Raw genomic sequence first — 6,631 nt, forward strand, 5'->3', positions numbered from 1 at the left:
GTATTGCACAGGCTATTCCCGATTATCCCCTCTTGAATCCGTAGCCTATAACTTCGCGTAGTAAAGGCGATTTCATATTTAACTTTCAAGTAGGCCTACATGAGGAAAGTTTTTTTTCCCCATTAAATTCGCTTTAAATGATGTCATACAAGAGGGGGGGGGGGTCTTTAGTTCCAGCAAGCCAGTTGATTATCTTAGCAATAAATTTGATGGAATGACAGGTCCAGTAGTCCTATTTTAGTGGACTACAAATGTGTGGGGGAGGGGTGATACTTTTTTTTATTTGACCACTTGCCATAAAAAGAGGTGGGGTTGGGTAATTAGTTAAAATTGCTTAAAGCCATTTAATGGTGCCTCTCCCTCCACCTTACAAACCCACCAGTCACAACTTCATTGATAAAGTTAGAATTTTTTAAAATCTTGATATTTGTAAATAGCAAGATAAGAGCATTTGTTAAGAAATTCAGCTCTGATTAGTACTTACCTGATTAAAATGATCAACACTGCATTTGTCATACCTGCAAATGAAGTGAACTAGTTAGGGTTATCATTACAATGGTTACTACTACAAGTCACACTGAGATAAGTCACATCAGTAAAACTAGTGTGGTTTGAGGAATTTCCTGTTATTTCTCCCATGCATAGTTTAAAAGTGCAAAAAGTTGGATGTGTCATAAAGTTGACTGTTGTGCTGGTAACAGTTTGTTATCAGAATGTCTATAGTTGAATGTTGAAGTGGTTATTAAGTTGTTTTCTTCCACCCCAAGGCAGGTGAGGCCAATTACCTGGGGACAGTAACTGTGCATCTAGAAAAAAAAATCCTTCTAAAATTAAACAGCTGCTGCCTTGCAGATTGTTCTTGGTTAGCCAAAGTAAAAGTCTGTGCATCTAATCTTGACAGAAAAACAGGCTCATGTCAGAAGACAACTACCCATAAGGTGCATAACTTGTTATGTTGGAGGAAATCCTCTTTAGTATTACTGAAAAGAAATACGTTACAAAATAGAGCAGCAGGTCAAATAAGTAAAGTTTCCCTTTCAAACCTGACCGTCTATGGGGCAAGTGAAGTAGAGTTCACTTGTTTCTGTGACCTCTGCATATGAAGAGATAGTGTGGACTCAGGGACGATCTACTGACTTGAACCCGGATTCGAAATCGAGACTTACCGGTTAGTAGTCCAGCTCTCTACCGCTAAACCACTCTGTCCCATAAGCTGGTCAAATGGACATATTATATTATATCGAGGCATACACATTTTATCTTCATAGAAGTCTGCAGATTCCCAATAACATTTTTAAAGACTTCAACTTGAATTTTCTAAAATTAGAAATGTTTACACCTGTCAATCATCAGTCAATAGTTAACATTTTAATTCAATGTATCACATGCTATAGCCAACTCACTAGTAAACTGATGTAGGCCTAGGTGATAGTGTCTTTATATCCTGACAAAGGTCTCACATTTAATCTTATTTAGTGAAGTGTAAGTATAATGGATGGGGAGATCCCTACTTTAAGATAAAATAAAATGCCAACACATTTTTTCACATCTAATTTATTAAAGCAATTTTTTTTGTACAAAAACTAAAATATCTACCTAAATTTTGTGGTTCTTGCAAGTTGATGGATTAAATAAAGTATTCTAAAAAATATTTAAACAACTCAATTTGATTATGCACATTTCAATTTCAAACTTATAACAGTAAAATTGAAAGAGAAATAACAATTTTTTTCACAATTTTATGCATATCAAAATAGATAGATTTTTAAAATTAAAAACTTTAAAAAAAAAATAATAATTTGACAAATACACCAATCTAAGGTACATTTACTAGATAAGCCCATAATTTAAAAATAAAAGAAATCCCTTTTGTCTCTTATCACAAAAGCTTCTGTTACAAGATTTTTATGATCACATTTAGATACCTGGAAAATAAATTTATCTTATTTTTTTTAATTAATTACTCTAATTTCAGCCTAGAATCAGCAGTTTATTACTTCTTAATTGAAATTTTACAGATGATGCATTGTTCTGTCAGTGTTTTAATGTGTTGCTTTTACATCAATAGAAATGAAAAAAATCTTTTTCTTTAAGAAAATTTTGTTTATATTTTAATTTGAAAAGTAAAGATGTATATATACTGACTGGCTGCAACTATTGCCATTGAATCTTTGCTAGTTTATGAAAGTTGATTGTAAGTAGTAACAATTGCAATTGTCAGAGAGAATTATTAAAGTAAGGGTGATGGACTGCTAATCAGTTTGAGCTTTATTACAACACATAACTTGATAAAATCAGTTGTGGGAATTGTAAGAAAATACAAGAACAGCTAAAAAAAATGTAACTATATGAAAATACAAAAGTAACAAATACATTTCTAGTTTTTATAAGAAAGTACAAAAAGTAGCTAAAGAATTTCTACAATCAAAAGAAAATAAAAAAAGTAACAAATGCATTCTAGTTTTATTTTTAAAATACAAGAATTAGAATAAAAGAATTTCAGTTTCACACTAAGAAAATACAAAAAGTGTGGGCATTATATTTAACATCCAATAATATTCTGATTTTGGTCTTGTTAGAATTTTTAAAAAAACAATGGGAACCAACAGAAACTAATTTTTTCAAATTTTGGTTACCAACAGTATGATCAATTTTTAATGATCCAGGTGTTATATTGTTTGTGCAACAGCGTTTTTTTATACCAAAAATACTACTTTTATTTTTTTTTTTGAGCCATGCATTGTAATTAATCTTAATGCTAATAGCATTACAAATTTGTTCATTACAATTTTTTTTTTTAAATATTAAGTCATACATCTATTGTTCATTTAAAGTAGTTTTTTTTCAATCAGTCTTAAGGATGCAAAAGTTTGATCAGAATGAAGAAAATCAATTAAGCTTAGTACCAATAGTATTAGTTTAAATAATTTTGGAAACTAAAAAAATTATGGAAATTTACTATCTTAAAAAATAAATTAAATTTTTATGTGTTAAAAACTGGGACACACAAGTGTAAAAAAAAATTGAACAATAAAAAGTTATTAAAACAGCAAATACAATACCCTAGATCAGGGGTCGGCAACCTGTGGCTTGCGTGCCGCTTGCGGCTCTTTTGGTGTCCAGTTGCGGCTCTTCCGCTCCATGCACAAATATTAATAATTATTTTATTTTCAAAACTCATAAAAATAGTAGTCTGCAACACTCGGCACGATATAACAATAGATATAAACAAAAAACATTCACTATTCTATTAGAACAGTGGTTCTCAAACTTTTTCGAGTGGCGACCCCCTTTTATAAAAAGTAAGTGACCCGCGACCCCAATAGAATTAGAAAAGCGGTGCGCGGACCTTTGACCATAGGTGGTTTGACCACAGAGGGGCTTTTACCACAGCCAGGCTTTGACCATAACGGGGTTTTGGCCATAGGTGGTTTGACCACAGGTGTTTTCTCAGCAGAGGGTCTTTGATCACAGATGGTTTGTCAACGGGTGTTTGATCACAAGCGCTGTGTCCAGCTTTGACTATAGGTGTTTTGTCCATATAGGGTCTTTGATCACAGGTGTTAAGGATTAATTCTAAAAGTTGTGTAATACATTTTAAATTGCGGCAGGGTTTAATAATAAGTTAATTCGTCTGTTATTTAGTTAACAATAACAAGTATTACTTCTTTGACTATATTGTTGGCATGTTTTTTTAACCCTTTTTTATGCTATGTATTTTCAAGTACATTGTACACTATTTATTTGTGAAACTTGGTATATGTGGAGACTAAAATATCCTTATTGACTTTTTTAGTATTTGTTAATTTCAATTAATGTACTCTCGTGAAACATTTATAAATTCTATTTAATTGTATCATAAATTTAAATCAAATAACAGTTTATAATTATGCTTTAAAATATATATATTATGGCCCCCATCTGTAGTTGAAAATCCCGTTGTGGTTAAAGCCCCGCTCTCAACACAAATTCAAATGTGATTATCTCATATTATATTCAAAGCTATTTATTTTATATTATATATATAGTATGATATTTGTTTATGATTATATATATATATATATATATATATATATATATATATATATATATATAATCCTAAACAAATATGCTATAGACATAAACATGTTAGTGGCTCTTTAAAAACCGGGTAATGTTGTAAATTGTAACTTTTGGCTCTTTCGTCTCAAAAGGTTGCAGACCCCTGCCCTAGATACCATACTCATATTTTTGATAGCTTGTTTTAGTATAAAGTTAAACAAAATCGAAATCTTTCTGTTGAAGTAACTTTTTTCCAATATTTTCCATCTAACCAGGAGGATGAGCTTGTTCTCTGGAGGGATCTAGATTTTTTTGAAAATGTTATTTAATGGTTAGTTGAATATGTACAAAACTCAGCCAGTTTTTATGCTAGACCTACCAATGACCACTAACACATTAAAATCAAATTTTACATTATCTTGATTAACACTTACATTGACTTATCTTTTTATAATTATTGATGCGATCTAAGATGGCCTTGTTTTTAATTCCAAGGAATTATTTATTCATCTTAAGTTGGGTTTTTGTCAGGTTGGCTACCTAACCATTTACTACATAGCTGATTTCATAGCCAACCATTTGCTCTAACCTAAGTCTCTCCTTCTGTTACCATATCAGTTTTACTTGCCCCGGGGTGACTTATTTAAATGATGGACTCCAGTCTCTCATCATGTCAACGTTGTAGTTTATTTTTTAATCCCATGACTTTACCACCTTGTACACCTGATATATTAACTAAACACCAAAACAAAAAAACCTACTGTTTTCTTTCCGATTTACAGTCTCTAGCTCTTCTCTTTTCTCTGCTTCTGGTAACATTGGCACATTTGTTGGGGGTGGCATTTCTTGGCCTATGATTTAAAACATATTCGAGCATAAATAATCAGTTACATGCATGAATCGATGTATGAATATATAAGTGTACTGTATACAAAGATTAACAAGCTGAATAAAATTTAAAGTTCAGGTTTGAAGAACAAAACAATGTCTCACTAGTTGTGACAGAGTCTTGCTGAGGCTCTCCACTGGAAGTACTTGTTCTACCTTAAAAGATTAAAAAATGTATGTTAATTATTATGTTTGTCCAATAAACTATAATTGATGTGGGGGAGGGGTGATTGAGAATTACATGAGTGTTTGTTGGGGGGGATAGGGTAGGTCTGTTAACATAAATTGTTATATTATTACTTTTAAAACTTAATTTAAATAGTTATTTCACATGCTTTAATGAAAAATGTGTTGATATTAAAAAATAAAATATAAAGAATAGTTGATCAAAATACTTTATCCAGAACCAGCTCAGTTAACCCCATAGAAAGGGAAAGGTCCATGTGAATTTCATATATTAATTTAACATCACACAATAATGAAACCCACTTTTTTCTTTCCGATCTACAGGTTCTTGCTCCTCTTTTTTCTCAGCCGCTTGTGCCACAGGAATATTTGGTGGGGTTGGCATTTCTGGGCATTGTGAAAATTTGAGAATCAAGAATTAGTGATGTGTATATGTTGATGTGTATATAATTATACTGTACAAATGGTACAGGTTGAATGAAGAAAAAAAAAGGAATATGTTTAAATTTTAAAATAACTTCACTTATTTTAAATAAAAATTTGTAAAAGATAAAATCTGTATGAATCCAAATAGGAGCAAAATCCAGCACTAACTTGATAGCCTTACCCATAGTTTGATTTTAGGTTAACTGTTGCTATTAAACTATATAAAAGTATTCTATTTGCTCTTTACCCTTTCTCATTCCTATCCACACAACTGTTGCATTAAATGTGGGTAAATTATTTAGTTTTTGAGAGTAGGCATTTAATGCCAACATTATACAGACACAAGAAGTGTTGTTAAAAACAATGTTTGCAGTGATTAGCTGTCTGACTTGCTATTGTTCTCCATTGGGAGTGCTTGTTTCATCTAAACAAAATCTCTGTTTGATTTATTTTGGAATAATCATTATACTAAGTCTTATAAGAAATAAATCAAAATACGGTAAGCATAAGAAATTAAGAGAAAATTCTACCTGATGAGTGAACGTCAGTAGCTGTTTCATCACCAGTTTCCTGTTTCACCTGGAAGTGATAGAGGTATTTTTATTTCACCATGCAATGAATGTTCAGAGAATCAATTTGATCTAAGCTCAATAAATACAAACAATTACAAGTTTTCACATAAGAAAATTTTAAAGACAAAAAATATTTTTTTTTAAATTTTCAAAACACTTTGTCATTTTTAGAAAGGAGAATTTGTTTGCTTTAATTTAATTCAAATTAAATCATGGCAATCAGAAAATATATTTATGATATTATTGATAAAACAAATCACTGGACTTACTGGTTCTTTCATAAGGTGTTGGGGTTCACTGCATAATAGTTGCGGGTTGCTGGTTTCCTGACTGTTGTTAAAGTTGTTTGATACATCACCTGGTTCTTCCATTGTGTGTTGGGGATCACTGATTTCCACGCTGTTGTTAAGATCCCCTGGTTCTTCAATTAGGTGTTGAGGATCATTGGTTTCCACGCTTTTGTTAAAGTTGTTAGATACATTACCTTTCACCTTTAACCTCATTTTTGATTTCTTGGT

General features: G+C 31.4%; 1 protein-coding gene across 1 annotated transcript; it reads right to left on the minus strand.

Moving 5' to 3' along the window:
• Positions 1-1,544: 1,544 nt before the first annotated feature.
• Positions 1,545-6,616, minus strand: LOC131929005 (uncharacterized). The gene is made up of 6 exons (XM_059285198.1): positions 6,383-6,616; positions 6,071-6,120; positions 5,419-5,507; positions 5,035-5,085; positions 4,803-4,892; positions 1,545-4,343 (listed from the first exon to the last, which is right to left on the minus strand). The coding sequence occupies exons 1-6, from the start codon at positions 6,614-6,616 to the stop codon at positions 4,309-4,311; spliced, it is 549 nt and encodes a 182-aa protein (XP_059141181.1). The 3' UTR covers positions 1,545-4,308.
• Positions 6,617-6,631: the final 15 nt, after the last annotated feature.

Source organism: Physella acuta, unplaced genomic scaffold (genome assembly GCF_028476545.2).
Source record: "Physella acuta isolate Inbredline_101_S28 unplaced genomic scaffold, ASM2847654v3 ptg000093l, whole genome shotgun sequence".
Lineage (NCBI taxonomy): Eukaryota > Metazoa > Mollusca > Gastropoda > Physidae > Physella > Physella acuta.

Bases quoted from the DNA above. Each gene is read 5' to 3' on its own strand.
- LOC131929005 (XM_059285198.1), bottom strand. From the start codon at position 6,616: ATGAGGTTAAAGGTGAAAGGTAATGTATCTAACAACTTTAACAAAAGC. The intron at 5,508-6,070 runs TAGAATTTTCTC...ATTTTCACAATG, and splicing joins ACTGACGTTCACTCATCAGG to CCCAGAAATGCCAACCCCAC. The intron at 4,893-5,034 runs GTGAGACATTGT...TTTAAATCATAG, and splicing joins GCAAGACTCTGTCACAACTA to GCCAAGAAATGCCACCCCCA.